Here is a 27845-nt window from a genome sequence, read left to right as displayed (position 1 = left end):
TTCCACTTCTGTCATTAGGATGGGTTTAACTTCAAGGATAAAATCCCAGTCATGATTCTAACACTTAAAATTCATTCTTTTGGGTAACCAATGTCACTGAACGACTTGTGCAGAAATTGTTGAATGGAAACCTAAACTGCTGTGTAAACCTTCACCAAAAACACGATGAAGTGTCATTTTAAAAACTAATAATAAAATAAATTCTTTCAAAAATATTGCTGGTCTTTGGCAGGGTGGCCTTTTACCTCATTTCACCAGGAGTTGTCTGAACTACCAGGAATGAGAGTCCCGTTGATAGAATCATGCCAGACTGAAGCCTGCTAGCGTGAGCTTGGTACTTCATTCACGTCTTTAAAAGCAAATGTCTTTAACACAGACACGTTGGTCGGCCAACTTAGGCCAGGTGCCGTGGCGCTAACTCCAACTCATGGCGACCCTGTGTGTGTCAGAGCAGAACTGTGTTCCACAGGGTTTTCAATGGGCAATTTTTCAGAAGTAGATCGCCAGGGCTTCCTCCCGAGGAGCCTCTGGGTGGGCTGACACCTCCAACTGTCGGCTGACAGCTGAGCGTATGAAAGGTTTACAGCACCAGAGAAAAAAACTTCTTCCTAAATTAGGAAACTGCAGTAGGACTGGGTCAAAACTAATATGAATCACAGTTGTGGATTTCCACGACTTTACTGAATTCATCCTGTAACATCACTTACAAAAACGCTGGTGTCACAGACACCAGAAGCAGGTGTGTGTTTGCAGAACCCTCGGATCCATGGCCGTCTCCCTGATGAATGGTCTGGGCGCTATCTGTCCTCGAGACAAGATTTGACAAAGTGAGCAAGCAGCTAAACCAGACACTCCAAGTCTTGGTGAAAGTTAGAGATAACCTGGGTGGTCCGTAGTCCCCTGCTTTCCTTTAACAAATTATTCACCGTGTGTGGCAGATAAATCCATCCATGCTCACTCTCAACAGTTACACCTCATTTTTCGTAATCTGACTGATTTTCTGCACGATGAATTCTTTTCCCCAGCACAGTGCAGAGGGAAGGTTCCCATGACTCTTCCAAAGGCTAAAAAGATACAGAGCATCTTTCATTCTTGTTCTTGCTGTTGTTAGGTGCCATCGAGCCAGTTCAGACTCATAGCGACCCTATGTACAACAGAACAAAACACTGCCCAGTCCTGCACCATCCTCACAACGGTTGTTATGCTTGAGCCCATTGTTGCAACCACTGTGTCAGTCCACCTTGTTGAGGATCTTCCTCTTTTCCACTGACCCTGTACTTTACCAAGCATGATGTCCTTCTCCAGGGACTGATCCCTCCTGACAACATGTCCAAAATATGTAAGACACAGTTTTGCCATCCTGGCTTCTAAGGAGGATTCTGGTTGTACTTCTCCCAAGACAGATTTGTTCGTTCTTTTGGCAGTCCATGGTATATTCAATATTCTTCAATAACGCCATTATTGAAAGGTGTCAGTTCTTCTCTGGTCTTCCTTATTCACTGTCCAGCTTTCACATGCATATGAGGCGATTGAAAACACCATGGCTTGGGTCAGGTGCACCTTAGTCCTTAAAGTGATATCTTTGCTTTTTAACGCTTCAAGAGGTCTTTTGCAGCAGATTTGCCCAATGCAACGCGTCTTTTGATTTCTTGACTGCTGCTTCTGTGGGTGTTGATTGTAGATCCAACTAAAATGAAATCCTTTACAACTTCAGTCATTTCTCCATTTATCATGATGTTGCTTATTGGTTCAATTGTGAGGATTTTTGTTTTTTTTTTTTATGTTGAGGTGTAATCCATACCGAAAGCTATGGTCTTTGATCTTCATCAGTAAGTGCTCCAAGTCCTCTTCACTTTCAGCAAGCAAGGTTGTGTCGTCTGCATATCGCAGGTTGTTAATGAGTCTTCCTCCAATCCTGATGCCACATTTCTCTTCATATAGTCCAGCTTCTCAGATTATTTGCTCAGCATACAGATTGAATAGGTATGATTAAAGGATACAACGCTGACTCACACCTTTCTTAACTTTAAACCATGCAGTATCCCCTTGTTCTGTTGGAACAACTACTCCTTGGTCTAAATACAGGTTCCTCATAAGCACAATTAAGTGTTCTGGAATTCCCATTTTTGGCAATGTTGTCCATAATTTGCTATGATCCACACAGTCAAATGCCTTTGCCTAGTCTTTGAAACACAGATAAACATTTTTCTGGTATTCTCTGCTTTCAGCCAAGATCCATCTGGCATCAGCAATATCCCTCATTCTACTTTCTCTTCTGAATCTTGAATTGCTGGCAGTTCCCTTTCAATGTACTGCTGCAGCCACTTTTGAATGATCTTCAGCAAAATTTTACTTGGGCTTGATACTAGTGCTGTTGTTCAATAATTTCCACTTTCTTTTGGATCATCTTTCTTTGGAATGGGTACAAGTATGGATTTCTTTCAGTTAGTTGGCCAGGTAGCTGTATTCCAAATTTCTTGACATGAAAGAGTGAATACTTTCAGCACTGCATCTGTTTGTTGAAATATCTCAGTTGCTAGTCCATCAATTCCTGCAGCCTTGTTTTTTGCCAATGTTTTCAGTGCAGCTTGGACTTCTTCCTTCAGTACATCAGTTCTTGATCGTATGCAACCTCCTGAAATGGTTGAACGTCAACCAATTCTTTTTGGTACAGTGACTCTGTATATTCCTTTCATCTTCTTTTGATGCTTCGTGGGTCATTTAATATTTTCCCTGTAGAATCCTTCAACATTGCTGCTCGAGGCTTGAGTTTTTTCTTCAGTGCTTTCAGCTTCAGAAATGCTAAGCATATTTTTCCCTTTTGGTTTTCATCTTCTGGTCTTTGCACATGTTATTATAATTCTTTACTGTGTCTTCTTGAGCCACCCTCTGAAATTTCCTGGCCAGCTCTTTACTTCATGATTTCTTCCTTTCATTTCAGCTACTCAGCACTTAAGAGCCAGTTTCCAAGTCTCTTCTAACATCCATCTTGGTCTTTTCTTTCTTTCCTGTCTTTTTAATGACCTGCTTTCTTCATGTGTGATATTCTTGATGTCATTCCACAACTTGTCTGGTCTTTGATCATTAGCGTTCAATGCATCAAATATATCCTTGGGATAGTCTCAAAATTCAGGTGAGATATACTCAAGGTTATACTTTGGCTGTCATGGACTTGTTTTAATTTTCTTCAACTTCGACTTGCATGTAAGCAATTGATGGTCTATTCCACAGTCAGCCCCTGGCCTTGTTCTTACTGATGATGATGTTGAGCTTTTCCATCGTCTCTTTCCACAGACGTAGTCAATTTGATTCCTGTGTGCTCCATCTGGCGAGGTCCATGTGTGTAGTCACCGTTTACGTTGTTGAAACAGGGTATTTGTGATGAATAATTCATTGGCCTTTCTAAATTCTACCATGCTATCTCTGAAGTCGTTTCTATTACCAAGGTCATATTTTCCGATATACTAATCCTTTGTTTCCAACTTTCACATTCCGGTCATCAGTAATTATCAATGCATCTTGATTGCATGCACTCAAAATACAACCGGTGAAGAGCTGCCTCCTCAAAGCAGAGTCGACCTTAATGACGTGGAAAAGTCAAGCTTTCAGGACCTTCATCTGCTGATGTGGCATGACTCAAAATGAGAAGGAACAACTACAAACATCAGTTAATAATTGGAACATGGAATAAACGAAGTTTGAATCTAGGAGAACTGGAAGTCATCAAAAAAGAAATGGAATGCATAAACATCAGTATCCGAGGTATTAATGAGCTAAAATGTACTGGTATTGGCCATTTTGAATCAAACAATCGTATGGTCTACTGTTGTGAATTGAATTGAATTGAGTCCCCCAAAAATGTGTGTCAACTTGGCTAGGCCGATTCCAAGTATTGTGCGATTATCCTCCATTTCATGATCTGATATGATTTTCCTACGTTTTCTAAGTCCTGGCTCTGATGTTAATGAGGTGGAATTAACAGCAGTTATGTTAATGAGGCAGGACTCAATCTCTACAAGATTAGGTTGTGTCTTAAATCAATCTCTTCTGAGATATAAAAGAGAGAATTGAGCAGAGAGAAAGGGAGACTTCATACCACCAAGAAACAAGAGCCAGGAAAATAGCAAATCCTTTGGACCCAGGGTCCCTGTGTGCAGAAGCTCCTAGACCTGGGGAAGATTTATGACAAGGACCTTCCTGTAGAGCCAACAGAGAGAGAAAGTCTTCCCCTGGAGCTGGTACCCTGAATTCATATTTCTAGCCTACTAAACTGTGAGAGAATATATTTGTTTATTAAAGCCATCCACTTGTGGTATTTCTGTTATAGCAGCACTGGGTGACTAAGACATTTACTATGCCAGGAATGAAAAATTGAAGATGAATGGCATCATGTTTATTGTCAAAAAGAACATTTCAGGATCTATCCTGAAGCACAACACTGTCAATGATAGGATAGTATCTATACACCTACAAGGAAGACAGACCAGTTAGTACGACTGTTATTCAAACTTATGTACCAACCACCAAGGCCAAAGATGAAGAAATTGAAGATTTTTACCATCTTCTGCAGTCTGAAATTGATCAAACATGCAATCAAGATGCACTGATAATTACTGGCAGTTGGAAACTTTCATTAGGAAAAAAAAACTTTGATTTCCTTACCATTAAAAAACCCAATTTTCTTATTTTCTCTTATGTCCCTCACCTTACCTCCAGGTTAATTATAAAACATTGTAGGTGTTCTGATTATTTTTGTTCTGAAACGCCTTCACTGGCCATTTATAGGATCCAAGTAGCTCTCAGACAAGTGGATTTTTCTAGATGTACACTGTCCAGTATGGTAACCTCCAGCCTCATGTGGCTACTGAGCACTTGAAATGTGGCTAGTCCCATTTGAGATGTACTATGAATAGGAAACCCTGGTGGCATAGTGGTTAAATGCTACGGCTGCTAACCAAAAGGTTGACAGTTTGAATCCACCAGCCAGGCACTCCTTGGAAACTGTATGGGGCAGTTTTACTCTGTCCTATAAGGTCTCTATGAGTCAGAATCAACTCAACGGTAATGGGTTTTTTTGGTTTTTTTTTTTTTTTTTTGAGTGGAAAATACACACCAGATTTCGAAGACTTAGTTAAATATATATATATATATATAACTAGCTCCTTTAACAATTTTTATATTGATTACATGCTGAAATGAGAGTATTTTGAATATATTGGGTTAAATAAAATATTAACATTAATTTCACCTGTCTCTCTTTGCTTTTCTAATGTGACTACTAAAACATTTAAAACCACTGCTGTGGCTCACATTCTATTAAATGACCCTGTTCCCGACGGTGTCCTTTGGACAACAGCTTCAAATTTAAGAAGACAAAAGTATAGCAAAAGGACACTAGCCAAGTTGATTCTAGTTGGGTTTTATTAGTACTCCTAGTATCTAAAGCTGATCTCCTGAGTGAGTGTTTTCTCTCCACCTGCCCTGGCCTGATTAGATACCCGGTGGGCGCTTGAGGCTTTCAGCTGCTGGCTGGCAGGTCCCAGGCATCAGCCCAGCCTGCCTGCCGGCAGGGCCTCCACACTGCAGCCCCTGGGCCTGCAACCTGGGCCCCTCCAACCTCCACAAGTCCAAGCTCCCACTCGAGTCACTTCCCCCAAGTCCAGCTGCCCTGGGTAAAACAAGTGGTAAAGCACTTGACTATTAGCTGGTTGGTTGGTGGTCCAAACCCACCCAGAGGCACCCCAGCAGACAGGCCTGGTGATCTGTTCTGAGAGGTCAAGACAAGCATAAGTGAATGAGGTCCTTAACGCAAAGTGAGGCATTAGAATAGATTCTGGGAGAACCTGAGGTACGTGCTGAGCATTTAAGGGTGAGCAGGTGCTAGACTAAGACGGACTAGGAAGAAAGGCCTGCTAACTGACTTCTGAAAATCAGTCAGCGAACACAACGATCTGATCCACAACCAATCACAGAGATGGTACCAGACTGGGCAGCATTTTGTTCTGTGGTGCATGGGGTCGCCATGAGTCAGGGGTTGACTCGAGGGCAGCTAACAACAACAACAAATGCTTTCTGAGTGAAGGAAGCAGGAGGCAGATGAAGGGCAGCTGTGGAAAGGTATCGTCACGCAGACAAACAGGAACCGTGGGCTTCCCTCCTTCTTTATCCCTGACTCTTGCCCACCCAAGCTGTCTTTGACTTTCTCCTGTCCTGTCTGGTATTCTTTCTCTCCGAGAGTTCCCTGATAACCATGTAGGTTGAGTTGAGTTTGAGGTGATTGCGACCTACGCAAATGAAATGTGGAGTAAGCAGCCACACAGCTCAGGAAAGACATCCAGAGTAGGGGCAGATTTGGAGAGGGTGCTGGTGGAGAGGTGATGGGTTGGCCCTGGTGTTGGTTAGACTCCTCTCTGCAGGAGAGAAGGCAGATGGCAGAGAGACACAGGGCATTTCCACCTGCCCTTTCCTGCGGCCTCCACCCAGTTGGGCTTTTTTTGCATGAGTTTCCACAGACTTGCATCCTGCCTGCACGGTTCTGCATGGGAGCGTGTGTTGTATCAGGTTGTTCTGCAGCTCTTTCGTGTTTCATAAACTTTGCTTCTCAGCTGAGTTGTAAGCACCTTGGGGTGAGCGCCAGGCATTCAACAAACAGATACTGATCACCTATCGTGTTGCAGATGTTGGATCCTGGAGAATAAGATATACATCTCCATTTCCAAGAGAATTCAGGGGAAAAATAGTTTCATACAGATGGACAATCATTTTAATAGAGGCATGTATAACAAGGAGTCCCTGGGTTGTGCAAAGTTAAAACGCTCTACTACTAACCAAAAATTTGGTGGTTTGAGTCCACCCAGAAGTGCCTTGGAAGAAAGGCCTGGTGAGCTATGTCTGAAAAATCAGCCTATTGAAAATCCTTTGGAGCATACTTCTACTCTGACACACCAGGGGTTGCCGTGAGTCGAATCAACCGGACGGCAATGGATTTCTGTGTCAGAAAGAGCGCTTGAGAGAAATATACCCTGACCATTTGGGCTGTGGTTGGAGAGAGAGGGGCAGAAATTCCGAAGGTGCCTATAAAACTCCTTAATCACAATACATGTTTAATGTGTAATTTTGATTGATTGAGCGTTGACAAGCTACAAAACCACCAAAGACAACGGTCCCTAAGATGTACTGGCGGGGGTGGTCCAACATGGTTCATGTGCTGGACCCTTTCCAAAGCCTACCCTGCCCCGAGTAGCCTGAGGCAGGGCCCAGGTGTGCAGGGAAAGCATTACCACCCTCTGCTGTGGTGGAGAGCACTGGAATGCCCACGGGCACATGGGACAAATTGGGCTCAATTTGCCATATGGCTTGGATTTCTCATTTCCCCTGGCATAATGTAATCAATTTTACAGAGTCTAGCGCCTTGCTACAGATTGTAAATGATAAGGTCACAAGGATTAGAGACCAGTTAAAAATTATAGAGGACATATGCTATGCATTTTACTAATGAATGGCTGTATTCAAACATGTTCACTAATTAATGGCAATATTTGAATGGGCCCACTAATGAATGGCAATATTGGAAAGTGGTGTTGAATCGGATACCCTGTGACCAGTGCTTCAGTTCTGGAAGACGCCAACTGCTCCATAAGGTCTGGGAGATGCTGATTTTGAAGCAAAATTGGGCAGGCCTTGCAAGATGTTGATTAGACTCAGAGGCTGACCTGCCAAGAAGTTTGTTTAGATGAATATTGATGGTGTGCAATTGTAATCAAATATTACAGGAGTCCAGCTTGCAACCAAATCCCACTTTATCCTTTGGGAACAAGAGGTGTCAGGAAAGGAAGGAGAGAGCTGGGAAGTTTGGAGGGTGGACATTAAAAGATTACGGCAAAGAGAAAGTAGGGAAGGAAGGGGGGATTGGGGAGAGAGGGTCACACCCTAGGGCATGTCTGTCACGGCTCCCCTCGTGACCAGTTCAGTTGTTAGAGCAAAGGATGCTGAGAGCCCTTCTGCTCAGAGTTATAAAAGTCCAGGAGGTAGCCCTGGTGACTGCATGTGGTACTCTCCTGGCTCCCATTCCTCCTCTTTCACCTGGAGCTCCAACTGGCTGACTTTCAAGTGTTTAAAGCCCTGATGGCACAGTGGTTAAGTGCTCAGCTGCTAACCAAAAGGTCAGCAGTTCCAACCTACCAGCTGCTCCAAGGAAGAAAGATGTGGCAGTATGCTTCCATAAAGATTAAAAAAAGATTACAGCCCTGGAAATCCTATGGGGCAGTTCTACCCTGTCCTTTAGGGTCGCTATGAGTTGGAATCAACTCAACGGCACACAACAACGAGAAGATAAAATTCACCTGAAGTCCTTTCCAGGTAAGGAGGCCAAACTGAGGCCAGTACGAGCTAGGAGACCAAGGCTCCACACACACCTGCACCTCCTCACAGAGCCCCCGCAGGTGGAGCTGGGAACAGACAGGCGGGGCCCCCACAGGCTCTTCCCGACCTGGCTCAGCTATCCCAGCAAGACTCAAAAGTGACCCTGAGTCATTGCTTTGGCCAGGAACATGTCTCTGTGATAAAACAAAGCCTAGAAGGAAGATTTTAAGCAAAATAATGTGATTTGTTTGAGATTCTTTTAATTCCATTTTTAAAACTTGTCACTAATAACATGGCATTTAGGAAAGGGTGAAGGGAACCAGGCTCTCGCACACCCGGCTGCTGAGAGAGTGACTAGTGTGTGTGCTATGCCAACCAGGTTTGCAGTATGAGTCAAATTTCAAAATCCACATACCCTTTGACCCAGCTATTCCACCTCTAGACATATATCCTAAAGATTCGCGTTCACAGACGACCTGTGCACTGGCCACTCTCTGTGGCTTTATTTCTAATGGCAAAAGGTGGGCAAGGGCCAACTGCCCATGGGCAGGGGCTGGCAAAGTGAGCTGAGGTCCATGTGTGAGCTTAAGAAGAGCAGACAGCTCAGTCTGTACTAATAAAGGACAGTCTGCAAGATGCGTTCAGTGCAAAAGCGAGGTGCAGGATACAACGTATGTTTTACATACCATTCTCATACAAATAGCCTAGACATGCATATGTTTGTGTATACATCGAAACCTGCGAAAGCCAGAACTCGGGGGACTGTCTTGCTCTCAGGGTCTCGTGAGTTTTCTGCCTTTGACAGCGTGCAGTCTTATCACTTTTCTATCACTCTGTTTAAAAAAAAAAAAAATTTTTTTTTTTTTTTTTCACTCTGTTTAGTGGGGAAAAATTTGCGTTCTCCTTCTCTGACAGGTTTCCACCTTATACAGGTTCCGGCTTTTGCAGCTTTTACTGCATATGTGGGAAAACCTGTTGGCGTAGTTGTTAAGAGCTACAGTTACTAACCAAAAGGTTGGCAGTTCAAAATCCACCAGGCGCTCCATGGGAACACTATGGGGCAGTTCTACTCTGTCTATGCGTCGGAATCAGCTCAACAGTAACGAGTTTGGTTTTTTGGTTACTGTATATGTATATATATATTTTTTATATACATATTTGCTTAAATGTATATTTCTGGAAAGATACACATACAACTAGATGACAGTGATTGTCTCTGAGAAGCTTTGCACCTAACAGATGAAGGCAGGTACAACCTATATACCTTTTGTACTTCTTAAATTTGTGTATTATCCGTTCAAAAAATAAACTTTTTCTTTATAATTTATTTTTATTGTTGTCAAGAACATACACAGGCGAACAGACACCAATTCAACAATCCCTGCATGGACAATTCAGTGACGTTGATTACATCCTTCAAGCTATATAACCATTCTCACCTTCCTTTTCTAAGTTGTTCCTCCCCCATTAACATAAACTCACTGCCCCCTAAACTTCTTATCTAATCTTTTGAGTTACTGTTGTCAGACTGATCCCATATGCTGGTAGTCCCCAGCATATGACGGGGCTCCATTCCAACAACTCCCTTGGAAGTCATTTCCAACATAAGTCGAACACCTGATTTTTTTCTTAGTTTTCAGTATTAATGCCTTCATTATCAACCTTTACAAATCATAACATGGAACATCTATAAGTGAACATCTGAGAATGACAATATTGGCAAACCACACACTGCAACATTGTATGTAGTGTATATGACTAACTAGAAGACGCACAGAAAAAAAAAACGGTTGTTAAGTGTGGTTTGTCGTAAGTCGGGGACCACCTGTAGATAGTTCTTAAAAGAGTACAATGCTCAAGACAAATGAACAATTTTTAGAAACCCATGACTTTGTGGGTTATATTTCAGTAAAACTGTTAAAAAGGAATCTAAATGGCCAATAGACGTATTTTTAGGTTTATAAAAACCATGAGTGTTTTGAAGGAGGAAATAAGTTTAAATGTCTTTCTCCTTTGCTATGGGCTGGATCGTTGAATTCCCAGCAGTACCATCAGCAGCAGCACCACCCGCACCATCTAAAGCATTTATTAAGCACCTCTCTTAATATGTGGCACATTGGCTGCTAAACAAAAGGTCAGCAGTTTGAATCCACCAGGCGCTCCTGGGAAACCCTATGGAGCAATTCTACTCTGCCCTACAGAGTCGCTGTGCATCGTAATTGACCAGACGGTAACGGGTTTGGTTTTTAATTTTTCTTAATATGAGGCTCCAAGGCCAACCCTGTTCTTAATATGAGGCTCCAAGGCCAACCCTGTTCAAAGAAAGCTGAGGGGACGTGTGTCTTGCTTGTGTGACCTCAACTTCTCTGATAGGTCCCCTGGTTCCGAGACAGATATTAATAGAGTTCTTCTCTTGATCATGCGCATGGGGGGTGGGGTATATAAATGAAGACCTGCACAAGCTGAAAGACTGCATAGCACATAGAGGGACTTGATGAGATAATGGTGCTTGAAAAGGGATTTTTCAGAGCTCTTTTAAGAGCCCCATGAATGGAAATTAAACCAGGGCCTTTTCATAGTTGTTGCTGTTGTTAGTTGCTGTCAAGTCAATTCCAGCTCACGGCGACCCCATGTGTGCAGAGCAGAACTGTGCTCCATAGGGTTTTCAAGGCCGTGACCTTTGGGAGCAGATCAACAGGCCCGTCTCCCAAGGTGTTTCTTGGTGGGTTCGAACCACCAACCTCTTGGCTAGTAGTCAAGCGCTTAACTGTTTGTGCCACCCAAAATAAAAGTCATCTGAGGTGTGCAGGGTGATAGATGTCACAATGTTTGATGGGAGTCCTGCTGACAGTGTTTAACCACACTTGACAATTAGCGTAGAATTTGAAAAATACAAAGAGAGTCAGCTACTGAGCTACGTTCAGCTTCCAAAATGATTTCTTTTCAGCCATTGGCAGAGGGTGCGTAAAGATTGCCTTAGTCTGTTTGCATTTAGAACATGGCACAGTTTAAGAGTACTTCCCACCATGAGATCCTGTGATTTTAAGGTACTTGAAAGGAAACAACCCCACTTTCTTCTTTTCAAAATTGTGCTTTAGTGCATGATAATCTAACACCATTTCTGTTCTGTGGCTCCGTCTGGTCAGATGAGTTTTGCATATATCAGTGGCTAGTCACCCCATGGGGAGCCTTACTCTTCTGATACACTATTTGTAGCGTGCAGAGGCTGGATCTCGTATATCACTGCTGCCATCTTCTGGGAAGTCGTATACCTAAGAGAAAACCGTTCCATCTATCCCCAAAGAAGTACAAATGCGGGCTTCATTCTTTTGATGTTTCCCTTGACTATAGTAAGGGGTCCTAAGATGGTATTTGATTCTCAGCTGTTCTTTCAACACAGGACTTCAGAGCTGTGAAAGAAAAATATAAAAGGCACATCATGAATTGTTTTCCTAATAGAAGCTGTCATGACAGAAAGCAGACACAAAGAGATTCTGGCTTTCCTAGAGATCATTCAGCTTGAAGGATCAAACCTTATTTTAAGGGTCATTACTTGTAGGGACCGACTAGCTCTCAACTGTATTGATCAGCAGCCACTGGGATGTCCTGATCACATTGGAAGCTGTTCGCTTGATTCCTTTTCATGCCTCCGAAGGGAAAATACCCATGCATCTCCTTTAGAATGTGGCCATTAGGGGTGTATGTGGACTGGTGGGAAATCAAACTTAAGCATCAATCCAGTGACTACTGACATCATATTGAATGATGAATATCACAGGCAGGTCACAGAGCTGGGTGGCCCTAGTTCTCCAAGGGGACCGAAAGCGGTGATACCTCTGAAGGTAGAGAGCAAGGCGAGACCAACATCCCTTTCTGTGCAGCCATCTCGTTGCTAGGGGACTTTTAGAAGCTTGGCATCTCCTAGGAGCTACTTGGTTTCTCCAGAATTCACACGTAACAGTAGTTGTTATCAGTATCCTGGGAATTAATTAACAGGGCCCTTCACTATCACCTTACTTTTATATGGAATTTTATTGTTTGTAAAGCATTGCAACCTTATGATAAAAACCTGTTTATTGTGTTTACAGTGAGCCAGAAACTATTAAATATTCTATTTTATTTTGTCTTGTTAATCCACCAAACAGTATTATTCCTTCCTTACAGGTACAAAAAAAAAAAACAAAGAGATGTTAAGATCACACAGAAAAATGATCAGAAAGGCCTTCTATCTCCAGGTCTTTCTGACTTTAGAGGTAACACTTTTAAGAACTAAACTACATTTGAACTTTTTAAAATATAAATACTTACTACCTGATTCTATGTTTTGTAATATACTATTTTTTTAATAAGAAATCCCTGAGTGGTGCTAATAGTTAACGTGCTCAGCTGTGAGCCAGAAGGTTGGAGGTTCGAGTCCACTCAGAAGTATCTTGGAAGAAAAGCCTGGTTGGTGATCTACTTCCTAAAAATCAGCCACTGAAAACCCATGGAGCACAGTTTTACTCTGACACACGTGGGGTCACCATGAATCAGAGTCAACTCGACAGCTACTGAGTATTCTTTATATGTTGTCCAGGTTCAAGATTTTACTCATATGAGAGGTATATACTCAACAGGTATTGATTGCAAGACAAAAATATGACTTGAAAGTTAAGAATAGTTTGACTATTACTTAGTAGGAAAAAAAACACTTGTCTTATTGTCTTTGTTAAACAGTATTTCAAACTTCTATACCTTGTCTTAGGCATTTAGGGTGAGCTAATTACTGTTACCACAAAGAAGGGAGTAGTTTGTCATTAATCTCTGAGGCAGCTAACCCAAAGAAAAAAATGTACTGAGTTACCAAGTTTGTTGTCAAATAAGAGGAAACAATCACACTACGGGGGTCGAAGAACTTTTTTAGTGGCATTAAATTCTAGGAGGTCTTTATCCTGTGGGTCCTTGAGATTAAAAACACATGGAAAGAGTCTTGAACTGCAATTTTGCAAATAACATAGAAAGTTCAAATAGTTGTTTTTTACATCCATCCTTTTAGAAAGGGCCAGGGAATAAATTGACCTAGAAAAATTTTTTCTGTAGGAACTATATCAGTCAGGATTCCACCAGAGAAACAGAGCAGTAGGAGATACAGAAGGAGCCCTAGTGGTGCAATGGTTAAGCACTGGGCTGCTAACCAAAAGGTCAACGGTTCAAACCTCCCAGTGACTACATGGGAGAAAGACCTGGTGATCTGCTCCTGTAAAGACTGTGGCCTAGGGAACCCTACGGGGCGGTTCTGCTTTGTCCTGTAGGGTTGCTGTGAGCTTTGTCCTGTAGGGTTGCTGTGAGTCAGGTTCAACTCTACAGCACACAACAACCCAAACCAAACCCACTGCCATCGAGTCGATTCTGACTCATAGCGACCCTATAGGACAGAGTAGAACTGCCCCATAGAGTTTCCAAGGAGCGCATGGCGGATTCGAACTGCCGACCTCTTGGTTAGCAGCTGTAGCACTTTAACCACTATGCCACCAGGGTTTCCACACAACAACAGGAGATACATATTAACAGATTTACTGCAATGAACTGGCTACATGATTATGGGGGCTGGCCAGGCAAGTTCAAAATCTGTAGGGCAGGCCATCAGGAAGGGCTGGAAGTCTCAGGCACAACGGAAGCTGCTGTCCACAGACAGAACCTCTTCAAGGAAGCTTCAGTCCTGCTCTTAAAACCTTTCAACTGATTGCATCAGGCCCACCCAGGTTATCTAGGATCGTCTCCCTAACTTCAGTAACCTGATTATGGACTTCAATCACATCAACAAAATACCTTCACATTCATACCTAGATGAGTGTTTGATTAAATAACTGGGGACTACAGCCTCACAGGAAACCCTGGTGGCATACAGCTGCTAACCAAAAGGTCTGCAGTTTGAATCCACCAAGTGCTCCTTAGAAACCCTATGGGGCAGTTCCACTCCACCCTCTAGGGTCACCAGGAGTCAGAATCAACACAACAGCTACAGGTTTTTTGTTTGTTTGATTTTTAAACAGCCTCACAAAGTCAACACATAAAACTGATCATCACAGGAGCTGAGATAATACAGTCTGTCTATGCTTTTTGATCAAATCTAATAAGGTGATAGAGTTTTTAGAGAATCTATAGAATAAGTGTATGTAATTTTTACATTATAAGTATGTATACCCCCATGCATCTGTCAGTTTGTTGCACTGTGAGGCCTTGTGTGTTGCTGTGATGCTGGGAGCTATGCCACCGGTGTTCGGCTGACAGGTTTCAGCTGAGCTTCCAGACTAAGACAGACTAGGAAGAAGGACCAGGCGGTCAACTTCTAAAAAGAATTAGCCAGTGAAAACCTTATGAATAATGGTGGAACATTGCCTGATACAGTGCCAGAAGATGAGCCCCCAGGTTGGAAGACATTCAAAATACGGCTGGGGAAGAGCTGCCTCCTCAAAGTAGAGTCGACCAAATGCTGAAATTATCAAACAATATCATTAATATCAAGGCAAATAAAATTTTCCTGAAGATCATTCAAAAGTGGCTACAGTAGTGTATCAACAGGGAGCTGCCAGAAATTCAAGCTGGATTCAGAAGAAGACGTGGAACAAGGGATATCACTGCTGATGTCAGATGGATCCTGGCTAAAAGTAGAGAATACCAGAAAGATGTTTACTCATTTGACTGAGTGGATCATAACAAATTATGGATAACATTGTGAAGAATGGGAATTCCAGGACACTTAACTGTGCTCATGAGGAAAGGTGTGCATCAGGGTTGTATCCTTTCACCATACCTATTCAATCTGTATACTCAGCAAATAATCCGAGAAGCTGGACTGTGTGAAGAGAAATTCGGCATCAAGATTGGAGGAAGACTCATTTACAACCTGAGTTATACAGATGACACAACCTTGCTTGCTGAAAGTAAAGAGGACTTGAACCATTTACTGATAAAGGTCAAAGATCACTCCTTCAGTACGGATTACATGTCAACATAAAGAAACAAAAATCCTTACAACTGGACATCATGATAAACGGAGAAAAGACTGAAGTTGTCGAGGATTTCATTTTGCTCATATCTACAATCAACACCCATGGAAGCAGCAGTCAAGAAATCAAATGATGCATTGCATTGGGCAAATCTGCTGCAAAAGACCTCTTTAAAGTGTTCAGAAGCAAAGGTGTCACTCTGAGGACTAAGGTATGCCTGACCGAAGCCATGGTGTTTTCAATCACCTCATACACGTGTGAAAGATGGACGATGAATAAGGAAGACCAAAGAAGAGTTGATGCATTTGAATTGTGGTGTTGATAAAAAATATTGAACATACCATGGACTGCCAAAAGAACTAACAAATCTGTTTTGGAACAATTACAACCAGAATGCTCCTTAGAAGCAAGGATGGCAAGACTACATCTCACATACTTTGGACATGTTATTAGGAGGGATCAGTCCTGGAGAAAGACATCATGCTTGGTAGAGGGTCAGTGAAAAAGAGGAAGACCCTCAAGAACATGGATTGACACAAGGGCTGCAACAATGGGCTCAAACACAGCAACAATTGTGAAGATGGTGCAGGACTGGGCATTGTTTCGTTCTGTTGCACATAGGGTCGCTATGAATGAGAATCGACTCGACCGCACCTAACAATAAGTGTGTATAATGTATTCCATAAGTATGTATGTATAACTTTTATAGTTTTAAGTGGGCTTTTTCTTAAAATCTTTTTTAAAACCATACAGAAAAGATGGCATTTCTCAGATCCAGCTCAAGAAAGGATACCCTCTTGGTTAGCAGCCGTAGCCTCAACCACTGCGCCACCAGGGCTCCACCATGCCCTTAGTGGGTGGCTCAGTAATTTTTTCATGGCCCTTCTAGGCTGAAAGAAATGCCTAATAGTTCTGTTACTAAATATTAATAAGAACCAATATCTTAACAACTCAGTCATCATTTGAAAAAATACTACTGTATTTTTACACATGTAAAAAAAAAATTGGTATGTCACATTTACGAAAATACTCCATTGGGGGAGGGTTTTCAACTGGCGAACAGACTTAGAATAAGTGTGTCATTTGCAGAAAAATACAGTGAACATAAATTGAAAGAAAAATATACCTTTATTTGTTCTTAAATAACTGCGTTTCCTGTTCCAAATTGATTTTCACGTGGTACTTGTTTTTTTATCACAGTAACCTCCAAAAACCTAGGTTTTCAAAGCCTTTAAAAGGAAAGGAGCACAGTCTACATTAATACTGTGAACTACCTTGAGTCAGACCCCTGGTGGCGCAGTGGTTAAAAGCTTGGCTGCTAACCAAAACGACAGCAATTCAAATCCACCAGCCGCTCCTTGGAAACCCTATGGGTTAGTAACTCACACACAGTCCAACAGATGTCAAATATCACTGAGTTTTCCTTAACATGTTAAAACAGCCCACAGCATCCTTGTGAGTTTGTTGAGGCACCCCCAGGGTGCCTGGGTGCAAAATTTGGGAACCTAAGCATTTGTACAAGCACCTGGTTGAGAGTCTTGAGTTCTGGGTAATGTAGTTAAAAACCTGACCATTTTAGAGATCAAATTAGACCTTCCAGATATTTCTCCATTTTGTATGCGACAGATTTGTATTACTTTACTGGTAAAAACCCACTGCATGATATGAATTTAAATTATACTCTCTGGATAGAAGCAAAACCGCAAGTGTATGGATGTGAAATTATCAGCGACATATTCCCACAGCTTTTGCCTGGCTTTTGCCACACTGAAGTGGGGAGGCTTTCATTTTTGTGTGCTCTTTTCTTTTCTGTTATTTCTTTATAGTCCATCCTTTGTAGCACCGGTGTGAAAGGGAATGTAATGTATTTGTGTCAGGAAAGGCCTATTTATTCTGACAAACTGATCAACCTCCAGGGTGTTCCTCCACCATGAAACTGATTTTATATCTCATCCAATAGCTAATAAGATGTGAAGAGTGTCCCCGTCACAGCGGAGAGCAGCCTTGCCTCCACAGGAAGAATAGGATGAAATCACACATCGAGTTCTTCTCAGTGATTAAAGCTCACGGTCCACGTTTTTTTCACTCAGAAGAGCAGAGTGGTGGGTCTGCAGCAAGCCCTGAGATTAGCAGATACATTAAAAAAAAAAAAAAAAAAAATGGAGAAAGCCCTAGGACCCAATTTATTCACTGCTCATTAGATTGGATTTCAGTTTAGAGAAAATGAATTTGTCATATGCACTGAAACATTCTGGTGTTGGTGATTGTGTAAGGACATGAAACAAATAATTTCTTTCATAAGGATCATCACAAAGCTGGTTCCTATGAGGCAGACGTTAAAGATTTCCCAAATGTCTACCTTTTCCAAGCTGCCGTCCCACTCTGCCATCTCTAACATCAACTACTCCCCTTCCCCTCAGTACTCTCTCTCCTGTCTTTGGGTTCCCTAATTCCCTACAAAGTCTCCCAGAACTCACAAACCATATAAACGAAATGGCTCACTGGGTTGTAGAGGCTGGCAAGTCCCAAATTCACGGGTCAGCCGTAGGCTTCTCCCTGGCCCTCAGTCTCTACCCAGAGATGCTCAGCTTTCTCACTCTGTGGACTGGGAAGCCCGCTACTCGGTCTCCTGCTGGTCTCTCCTGCCGGTCTCACCTTCCTTGACAAAGGTGGGCTTTTCCTTCTGCTCTGGAATTGGTTCTCTTTTAAGGAAAAACTGACCAATCCCCTTGGCAGGCCCCAATTATCTTATTTACACAGCCCCACCCAATCACCTGGGTGGGAGTTATAAGACCATGGCGAGAAAGGCCATACTAAGTAATTCATCACACTGCAGACATCATGAGACACGCTTTGCCCACCTGAACCTTTGTTTTGTTTTGGAGACAGTACTCTTCAGAGATGAAGAGATAAAGTCTGGGAATGCTCTCTACAAGTGGAAGATGATGATCTACCAAATAGGGCTGGGTGGAGAGGAGACACAAGAATACATAGCATTATCCAAGTGACCTCCAGCTCTACATTCTAGCATGTCAACCAGGCAAAGCCATACACACACACACACACAAAAAAAACACTAGTTCCCATCAAGTCCATTCTGATCCATGATGACCCCAAATGTATCACAGTAAAACTGTGCCCCATAATGTTTTCAGTGGCTGACTCTTTGGAAGTAGATTGCCAGGCCTTTCTTGCAAGGCTCCTCTGGGTGGACTCAAACGTCCAACCTTTGGTTAGCAGCCAAGCACATTAACTGTTTGCACCTCCCAGGGACTCCCTGCCTCTGTAGAATAGGTGGTTTCCTTATAGAATCCCTTCCTTTTTGTTTGTTAGGTCCTGAAATTACAGTAATTTTCAAATGCAAATTGGACATAGAGAAGGAGCAATCTGTTCATGTGGCGAAGAGAACGTGAACGAAATCTTATGCTGTGCAGGCTGCTCTTTTTGAGGAAGGGAAGCATCAGTGGTTAAGAGCTTGGCTTCCAACCAAAGGTTCAGTGGTTTGAATCTACCAGCCACTCCTTGGAAATCCTATGGGGCAGTTCTACTCTGTCGCTATGAGTCGGAATTGACTTGACAGCAACATTTTTGGATTTTTTTTGTTTTTTATTTTTGCTTTTCAGTTCAAAACCATCTGAAGCAAAACTAGCTTAAACTCCTGGTTTATGCTCTAGAACACTAATCAGAGTAGTTCTCACTGGAAATTCCTGCAGGAAACCTCTTAAGTCTTATAGACGTTCAGAGCCATTGTTGTATCAGTTACCTATCGCTGTGTAAGAAACAACCCAAAACTTAGTGACTTAAATAACAGCAATCTCTTTTCTGTTTCTGTTTTGCATTTGCCCACAAACCTGCAGTTTGGACAGGGCTCTGTGAGGACAGCTTGCTTGTCTCTGTAACAGGTAGGGTCTCTGTAACAAGGACTGCTCTTCTGGGAGTTGGAGGGTCCACTTCTGATGGGTGCCTTATTCACATGACTAGCAAGCTAGTGCTGGCTGTCCACTGACAGCTCAGCCAGGGCTGTTGGCCAGGGCCTCTTCATGAGCTGTTGGGCTTCCTCATGGTGTGGCACCTGGGCTTCAGGGCTCCAGTGATGGCTCCGTCCACTCTCAAGGACCTCCAGTCATGACTTAAAATATTTTTGCTTTTCAAACCTTCTGAAGTCAGAAATTAACTCGTTCCTTCTCTTGGTAATCCCTACTCAGAGCATCAGGTCAGCATGAGCTTGACAGGGTGACCTCCTGGAGTTGGTATCATTTTCCCAGAAGCTGAACCTGTATAACTTTGTGGCTAAAAAAAAAAATTGGCTTGAGCCCCAGACTGCCTAGATCCATCACTCGCTTACAGCTGCGTGACCTTGGGCAATTTCCTACACCTCTTGGAATCTCAGTTTCCTCATCTGTATAATGGGGAGAATAGTAACTACCTCATAGGATTGTGGTTCAAATTAATATATGTACAGGTTTCCCCCGCTATCCAAAAGTAGAGCATTCCTACAAAACCTTTCATAAGCTGCAATGGCATAAAGGGAAGAAGGAATTAATTACATGGGAAAAATCGTTGAGAGTTCTCAGACCCAAAAAAGAACCTATGAAATCATAGCAAATAACACATAAAGCCTAAAGTAATACTAACAGAGAGTAAAAGCAGGAATGATACGATAAATACACAGCCTATATAAAGTAGAAATAATGTACGTACAGTGTAGTTTCATTTACCAGAATCGGGAAGACCGCGAGTACACTGGGAGGCTGAGAGGTGGTGGTGGTGATGATGGGAGCCCCAGCAGCCTAGCTATGGCGGCTTCATGCTGAGATGCTGAGTATAGTTCCCAGTGAAGGAGTTTGGAGGCCTCACTCTTGCTACGTGGGTGTGCACTGCCTTTTTTTTTTTTAAGGAATACAGACTTTACTGAAGGTAACATAGGGGAAACAAGGGAGAGCTTTGTATCTCTCTCAGCATAGCAGATGACTTAGTGTTCCCCCCGCCGCCAACTCCCCTTCTCCGCAAAACTTCCCAAGAGACAGGAAATGGAAGCTGCTAGTCTGTTAAGGCCTGGGTGTGGAAAGCAGCATTCAATCTCTTCCATCATGTTCTATGGGGTAAGCAGTCACAGCATCTAGATATAAAGGGAAGGGACATAGAGCCCCCCACTCAATGGGACCAATATCCAATAATTTTGGGTCTGTGTTCTAAAACCATCACAATCACCCACATACCACACTCATGGACTTGCTCTTGTCTCTGCCAGGACGTCTTCTCTGAACACAGTTTCTGCTGTGAGAGATGTTGCCCTGACTAGTTAATGAAATGTATATGGAGGAGACTGGCTTTCTAGTGAAGAAACTGCTTCCCCAGCTATGAAACACTGTAGGGAAAAAATCATCCCTGGCTGGCATCTCCTCAAACTTTAGAACATATTGTATACTAGGCATGGTCCTATCCACTCAGTATTATCCCACCTGATCCTCACAATGGCCATATGAGATCATCATGATTATTATTCTGCTTTTTCAGGGGAGGAAACTAAGGCACAGAAACAAAACTGGCATCCCCAAGGACTCACAGTTGGCCACCACAGCAGCCTCCAGACTGTGGTTGGTGACCATGGGAATTGGAAGTACTTTCTGGGGGGCCTCATTGTCCCAAACACCTTACTAAGACAGACAGACCTTGACCAAGCCCAGCTAGCTCTCGCTTTTTCAGCCTCCTTCTTTGTAAGATGAAGTGTGGAGGGCAGTTGTCACCCGTGTGAGAAGACTCCGTGTCAGCCCCTCTCTCTTCCCCATAAGAGGCTTCAATACGGAAATAAGTCCTTTAACCTAGATCCTTCAATCCCCCATGTATGTAACCAAGTATTAGATATGACGTTCTTGAATAAAGTTGTTTTCCTCATATTCTACCAACAGTGACACTTCACTGCAGGTACTTATTTGCACAACTGTCTCTTCCACTAAACTGGAAATGTCTTAAGAAAATGTGACACATGCATCTTTGTGACCCCGCTACCTCACACAGTGCTTGAAACATTCCGTAGTCAAGAGCGAACAGTCTTAAATCCCTGATTGAGCAGGAGAACAGGGGGATGCAGATCTTAAATTCTCATGAAAAGACCAGACTTAATGGTCTGACTGAGACTAGAGGGATTCCAGAGGTCATGGTCCCAGACCCTTTGTTAGCCCAGGACTGGAACCATCCCGAAGCCAACTCTTCAGACTGGGATTGGACTGGACTATAAAACAGAAAATGATACTGGTGAGGAGTGAGCTTCTTGGCTCAAGTCGACACATTAGACTATGTGGGTAACTCTTGTCTGGAAGCGGGATGAGAGGGTAGAGGGGGGCAGGAGCTGGATGAATGGACACAGGGAATACAGGGTGGAGAGGAAGAGTGTGCTGTCTCATTAGGGGGAGAGCTGCTACGAGTATACAGTAAGGTGTATATATAAGTTTTTGTATGAGAGACTGACTTGAACTGTAAACTTTCACTTAAAGCACAATAAATTTAAAAAAAGGAGTGAACAGTCCCATCAAAATATCACTTCATTTCTCTTTGCAAAAAGGACTTTTGACATAGAAACTATCATGCAAGTCAGAGGAATGAATGTGATGAGTTTGGAAAAGGAAGAAAAACACGTTACGGTTGAATGTAACCAGCAAAACCAGTTGCCACCGAGTTGACTCTGACTCATGACACCCCATGTGTGTCAGAACTGTGGTCCACAGGGTTTTCAATGGCTCATTTTTCAGAAGTAGATCACCGGGCCTTTCTTCCAAGGTTCCTCTGGGTGGACTCAACCCTCCAGCCTTTGATAAGTAGTCAAACATGTTAACTGTTTGCACCCCCAGGGTCTCCTGCAACCAGCAAGCTCCTCCTTAACAAACGTGTCTTCTTTTGCAGCTTGTGTTCTGTCGTGACTGTAAAGAGGTCTACCACGAAGGTGAATGCAGTGCCCAGTCTGAAGCCTCAGGAATGATTACTCAGGTACAGGGTACCCCACTCAATTCCTCAATTTCCCCCTCAGGGCATGAGGGAGGGAGTAGAGCTGTGTCTTGGAGGTCACCAACAGGAAACCAACACCAGACTGGTATCCTGAAGACAGTGAATGGGACTCTGGCTTCTCCACCATTCTAGTTCTTCACCCAGAACCATCCCCACCTCAGGGCAGACCTGGGACTACAGCCTTCCCAACAGCTGTTTGGTGGCTGTTGGCTCTTCCATGATGGAATTTTCCCTAGGGGTATGGGGGATAGGGGTGTACAACAATAGCACGCATGAAAGGACTCTATGGAAGGGAGATAAAACAATTCCACAATCTCTAAGACAGAGGAATCACAAACTCCACTTTTGGTTCTGGTTGTTTTGTTTTGTTTTAACTGCTGTTGTTTAGAATCTTTGGCCAAAAAAAAAAAAAAGATCTCCTTGAATGACATGCATAGAAGTAGTGTCTGAAGCAAAGATACCACTGTCTTTTAGCACTATCAGGAACTGTGCTAAATTGTCTTTCAGTCTTGATTAGGGAAGGAGCAGGTTTACTAAGCCTTCCTCTGATGCGCTATTTAAGGCTTAGGGAAATGCAAATATATTTTCTTCTCTTTATTAATTATGATGAACCAAACCTTAGGGGAAATGAATAAAAACTTCAGCACAGTTGATGAATTTGCTCATTATTTTTCTACTGATATAGATGTTAACAAGGATTTAAATACCAAATCTACCCAGATAAATCCTTTAGTCATTTTATTGATAGGAACCTAGTAAACAGACACAGAAGTTGCAGAACATCTTAATTTACAGTAGAGAATTTCAAAGATCTAATGCTCTCAGATCAGAACATAAAGCAGTTGTGTCTCCATAAGGCATTCTGTGGAGGTGTTTACTCAACAGTAGCACAACTAAGCAAATACAACCAGTGAATTCAGGCCTTCTCTTTGGCTTTTGGAAACCCTGGTGGCGTAATGGTTAAGAGCTATGGCTGCTAACCAAAAGGTCAGCAGTTCGAATCCACCATGCTCTCCTTGGAAACCCTATGGGGCAGTTCTACTCTGTCTTTAGGGTCGCTATGAGTTGGAATTGACTCGATGGCAGTGGGTTTGGTTTTTTGGTTTTTCTTTGGCTTTTACAATGTTGGCCATAAGTACTTTGGGAGATTGAAGACTGAATTGTGATTTCCGTAGCAGAGAAAGCAAGTGCTCTTTGTATTGACTTTGCTTTCAGAGGTGTTCATAGGAAGGCTCACAGTTCTTGAGAGGCTGCCTCAGAATCACTGTAGCCCCAGAAGAACCTGAGGCTCTGGGAAATGAGATTCTTCCAGCAATTTCCACCCATGTGCCCTTAAGGTTATTTGCCTTAGAAATCCCAGACATGGACAAAGGTTTCCAAGAAGTGATACTCCGACATCTATTTATCTGAAAACAGTAAGCAGGAAGGTGAAGAAGAATATCACTTAGTCTAAAAGTTCTGAGATGCCTGACCATCCCAATAATCCCATTCACGCTTCATTCATACCAACTAGTCTTGGTATGAAAGATTAAGGTAGTTCAAATTAAAAAAAAAAGGGGGGGGGCATTAAGACCTTAGTGTTCAACACAGGAAAATGGGAGAAGGGAAGTTAAAGATGACCTTAAACTTAGATGATTAAAGCCGCCTGTTCATCTGAATATGTCTGCGAACAGCATCAATTAGCAGATAATAATCGTATATTTGTATAGACCAGGCACCCTGCTAGAATCTCTGGAAAAATTCAGATAAATAAATTTTCCTTCAGTGGCTCAGAGGGGAGACTCACAGGAAAATAAATAATTACAGTAACATGCTAAGCCAAAGTTTAGCAAATGCAACCACCAACGTTTGCCCTGACAGGAACACAACAGAGAATCCCCGACGGAGCAGGAGAACAGTGGGACGCAGACCTCAAATTCTCATAAAAAGACCACACTTAATGGTCTGACTGAGACTAGAGGTGATCCTGGAGGTCATGGTCCCTGGACCCTCTGTTAGCCCAAGTTCAGAACCATTCCCAAAGCCAACTCTTCAAACAGGGATTGGACTGGACCATAAGACACAAAGTGATACCGGTGAGAAATGAGCTTCTTAACTCAAGTAGACATCTGAGACTCTGTGGGCACCTCCCATCTGGAGGCAATATGAGACGGCAGAGGGGGACAGGAGCTGGCTGAATGGACACGGGGAATACAAGGTGAAGAGGAGGAGTGTGCTGTCTCATTAGGGGAAGAGCAACTAGGAGTACATAGCAAGGTGTATATAAATCTTTGTATGAGAGGCTGACTTGAATTGTAAACTTTCACTTAAAGCACAATAAATAAACAACTAAGTATAGCAAATGCAACTTTGTGTGAAGCTTCCCTGGAGAAGTCATATTCCCTGGAGAAGGTGATATTGAGTTTATTCTTAAAGACAGAGTTTGTCAAGAGAACAACAGGCTCTGATGATAAGGAACATTTTAGCAGAGGAGACCATATGTGCAAGGGTACAGGGCAAGAATCTCTTGAACTAGACTGTGTTCCATTCATCCCTAAACCCTCAGGCCCAAGACAGTATCTGGTGCACAGTTATTCAATAGATGTTTGTTGAGTAATGGTGTTGTCTATAAAGAAAAAGACACTATTTCATTCCTTCAACAAGATGTATTAAATGCTTAAAGAGGTTAGGCATCATTCTAGGCTCTGGGGAAAAAGAGCAAGACATAGTCCCTGCTCTCACGGAGTTTGCCTTGCTTTATTAAATGCCACGAGGGCTGTGCAAACAATCTGTGTGATAGGAATTCCAAGGAGGGATAGTACAGTTCAGGCCAGGGTTATCCAAGAAAGAATTCAGAAGGTAGTGGCCCTACAGCTAGACCTCCCTGAAACCAGTCTTCTCCCTGCCTCCGGCTCATGATCACAGGGCCAGCCCCGTATTCTTCTTATTTGAAAACAAAGCAAACTAAACCAACCAAACTAAAAGAGACTGCTGGTCAGCTGCTGCCTGAGAACAGAAGACAACACTTGGTTTTTTCCTGCCATTTTTTCCTAAGTCTCTGATTCAGTCAGGGTCCCATAGGAAAGAGAATCCAACTCCAATGGACACATGAAGAGATTTTAAGGAAAGAGATGACCTACAGAGGTATGAGTAAGGTTACAGGAACAAAATACGATGTGTCTAGCAACAGTGGGAAGCCAGGACTGCCATGGGCCTGAAGGGACAAAAGGAGGAAAGGGTGTTACATGACCCAGTGGTGAAACTCTGGGGCCAGGACAGGAGGTGGGGGGTCCAGCTATTGTCAGAAACGGGCCCAAAGCAGAAAAAGCAAGGACGGACATCTTAACTTCTTCCTTCCACCCTTTGATCTCTTGTTAATGCTTCCCATTGGCCAAACCCAACTGAAAGCCAGCTACAAAGGACCCTAGGGACATAGCCCATGGGAGTCAGCCTTTCAGGTTCTGAGTAGAGAAGAGAAAACAATACAGAACAACCAGCACATACTCACTGGGGTAATTCACCCAGTTTCCAAAATTTTCTTGTTTCAACCATAGCCACTCTTGAACATGTTTCTGTTGTTAGCTGCCATTAAGTCGGCCTCAACTCATGGTGACCCCATACACAACAGAACAAAATGTCGCCCAGTCCTGTACAATCCCCATGATCCATTGCAGAGCAGACCGTTGTGACCCATAGGAATTTTATTGGCTGATTTTGGGGAGTAGATCACCTGGCCTTTCTTTCTAGTCTGTCTTAGCTTGAAAGCTCCCCTAAAACTCTGTTCGGCGTCATAGTAGATGCAAGCCTCCACCGACAGACAGATGGTGGCTGCGAATGGGGTGAACTGGCCAAGAGTTGAACTCAAATCTCCTGCAAGGAAGGCAAGAATTCTACCACTGAACCATGACAGTTCTCATACTCTTGAACATAGAAAGGGATACAACAAACAAGGGATTTCATCAAACTAAAAGACCTAATTCCACTTGGTAGTGGAGGTTTTTACTTTAATCGAACCAGGCTATTTTCTGTTTTCCACATTCCTCTCGATGGCTGCGGTCTCCAGGTGGATGACCTCTGTAACTTCATTGACCTAAAATCTTTGAAAGGAAAGTGCTCTATACAGCTACCAACACAGGGCTCATTGCATCCCCTTGGAACAGAAGACTTCAGGCATGTCCTCAGAGTTAGAATCTATGTGACAGCAATTAATACTAGCAACAACATGTCTGAATTCTTCTGATACTTAAAATGCACTCATTAGCCCCCTTCACATTTTCTGTTCAATTCAATTCACCTGTAAGATTTCTTCTTTTAGCCATTGTGACTGCTCTTCAGAGTCCTCCTTCATAAAGCTGAGCGGTTTGTGTTCTTTGATGTTACGTGATCCAGCCAGGCAGGCCTGTCCCTCCTGGGGCCCATCAGCTCTTCCCATCAATTAGGCTATTGGACTTAAAACTTAATGCATTTTTTGATTAATGCAATCGTTTTTTTAAAAGCAAATTCAAAAATTGGTTTTAAATCAGTTTTAAAATATTGAACAAGCTTTAGGTCGAAACTGCAGGGTGTTTGGGAAATCAGTGGCAGAAGATCGATCCATCACGGGCTGATCAGGGCCCACATCCATTTGCTTCCACTTGCTCTTGCCCGTTTGTTCTCATCCCCATGTTCCATTTCCTTCCACGTGTTCTCTCTGGAGGCTTTCTAATAAGTAAACACTTGCTCTTGCAAACCACAGAAATTGATTCGTTCTCCCAGTGGTTCTAAGTAGTTGATGTTTCTCCCTCCATTTAACGAGAGGGCAAACACAGACTTCCAGATCTTTAATGGCCCTGTCCAAAGCCACAAAGGAAACCATTTTCAGTGGCTGTACCCGATCAGTCGTTTGGGAACAGCAACTGCTCTCCCTGATCAATAAAACTACAGAGTCTGAGAGGAATGTGCCCGTCTCTGCCTGCCAAGCTCCTACTCAACTGTGATGGTTAAGGTTGTGTGTCAGCATGGATGGCTGGGCCGTGGTTCTCAGTGGTTTGGCAATTATGGTGTAGTTTGGCAGTCATACAATGATGTGATCCCCTCCATGATGAGATCTGATATAATGAGATCACCTCCGTGATGGGATCTGCTGTGAGTAGTCAATCAGTGGAAAGGGAGTTTCCTTGTGAGTGTGGCCTGCATCCAATATAGGTGGACTTTCTGGCAAGGCTCAGGGGCTTTTGCTTGGTTTAGACCCTGCAGCTGGTTCCTTTCTTCTGACCTCCGGTTCTTGGGACTTGAACTAGCAGGTTGCCTGCTAATCTAAGGATTCATCAGTCACTGAGGTCTATATTTTGGGTTTGCCAGATTCTGCAGCTATATGAGTTGGGAGAAACCTCCACCCTGACCCATGAATTTGGGATTTTCCAGCCTCTACAACTACATGAGCCTTATATGTGTGTGTGTGTATGTGTGTGTATATAGAGCTTTTACTTCGCTAGAGAACCCAGCCTGAGACATCAACTTTCAAGACTCAACTCA

The 27845-nt window shown here is 43.0% G+C and overlaps 1 protein-coding gene across 2 annotated transcripts in view; it reads left to right on the top strand.

The window, feature by feature from the left end:
• The window catches only part of PRKN (parkin RBR E3 ubiquitin protein ligase), a 1623853-nt gene that overhangs the window by 1560606 nt on the left and 35402 nt on the right, over positions 1 to 27845 (top strand). For both annotated transcript variants that reach the window (XM_064293116.1, XM_023559354.2), the window contains exon 10: positions 22251 to 22334. In XM_064293116.1, coding sequence (XP_064149186.1) covers positions 22251 to 22334 — 84 coding nt within the window. The remainder of the gene's footprint in view (positions 1 to 22250; positions 22335 to 27845) is intronic.

Source organism: Loxodonta africana, chromosome 1, assembly GCF_030014295.1.
Source record: "Loxodonta africana isolate mLoxAfr1 chromosome 1, mLoxAfr1.hap2, whole genome shotgun sequence".
In the NCBI taxonomy this organism is placed as follows: domain Eukaryota; kingdom Metazoa; phylum Chordata; class Mammalia; order Proboscidea; family Elephantidae; genus Loxodonta; species Loxodonta africana.
Note: the sequence above shows the minus strand (reverse complement) of the source record. Positions and strands in the feature narration are given on the sequence as shown.